Raw genomic sequence first — 950 nt, 5'->3', positions numbered from 1 at the left:
GCTGGGGGGCACTGGGAGGGAGGGGAGAGGGCTTGGAGGACATTGGGGGGGATTGGGATGGTACTGGGAGGGACTGGGATGGCAGTGGGGGGTTCTGGGAATAGAGTGGGTTAGAAGGGGATGGGCTGTGGGGGCACTGGGGAGAGAGTTGGGAGATGTGGGAGTGAAGTGAGAACGACTGGGAATGGACTGAGAGGGTCTGGGAGTGGAGTGAGAGGGACTGGGAGTGACTGGTGTGGCCTGGGAAGGAAGCGCTCGGGTCTGGGAGGCTGAGTGGTGGTGAGGGAAGTGTTTGCTTTGGGTCTGCCTGGCAACTGGAGCGTCATCAGAGACACGCGCTGGGATTGGCTGAGGGGCGGGAGCTCGGGGGCATCGACGCGTGGAGACGCGGGGGGGCACTGGGAGAGACTGGGATGGACTGGGATGGACTTCGCAAAACTGGATTGGACTAGGAAAAACTAGGGGGCATTGGAAGGACTGGAAGAAACTGCGATGGACTGGGATGGACTGCGAGGGGGCAAAAGGCCACGGGACGGGCACAGGGAGGGCTGAGGGGTCTGGGGTGATTCCCAGGGAGGGTTTGAGGGGCTCCAGGGTCATTTCCTGGGCAGGAGCCGAGGGGACCCTCTCTGCCCCACGCTCACCTCTCCTCTCCACAGTGAACGGGGTGATGATCTTGTAGTTGCGCCGGCACAACCAGTCCACCGCAGACCGTCTGTGCTCCAGTGCTCCTTGTTGGCTGTTCCAGTACCTGGCCTGGATCTCCCCATACGGGGTGTCCCCCACAAACACCCCCACATCGCTGTCGAAGTGGGCCCACTGCTCCCGGTTGTAGATGTTCCTTGCCACGAACCTCACCCGCTCGGTGCCGTTGATGAAGTGACACTCGACCTTTCCCATCTCCTGGAACACCCCTGTGTGTGCAGGACACGGGTCAGGGGGTGCCCCGT

The 950-nt window shown here is 62.2% G+C and overlaps 1 protein-coding gene across 1 annotated transcript; it reads right to left on the bottom strand.

Annotated features, from left to right (window-relative positions):
- Positions 1–3: 3 nt before the first annotated feature.
- LOC113979721 (class II histocompatibility antigen, B-L beta chain-like) lies at positions 4–915 on the bottom strand (the record flags this gene model as incomplete). Its single annotated transcript, XM_027707030.1, has 2 exons — positions 4–11; positions 645–915. Coding segments are annotated over 2 exons (279 nt in total), but the record flags the coding sequence as incomplete, so codon positions are not given.
- Between the last annotated feature and the right edge of the window lie 35 nt (positions 916–950).

The sequence above is a fragment of the Neopelma chrysocephalum genome, unplaced genomic scaffold (genome assembly GCF_003984885.1).
Source record: "Neopelma chrysocephalum unplaced genomic scaffold, ASM398488v2 Primary Assembly neopelma1_88296, whole genome shotgun sequence".
NCBI lineage: Eukaryota > Metazoa > Chordata > Aves > Passeriformes > Pipridae > Neopelma > Neopelma chrysocephalum.
Note: the sequence above shows the minus strand (reverse complement) of the source record. Positions and strands in the feature narration are given on the sequence as shown.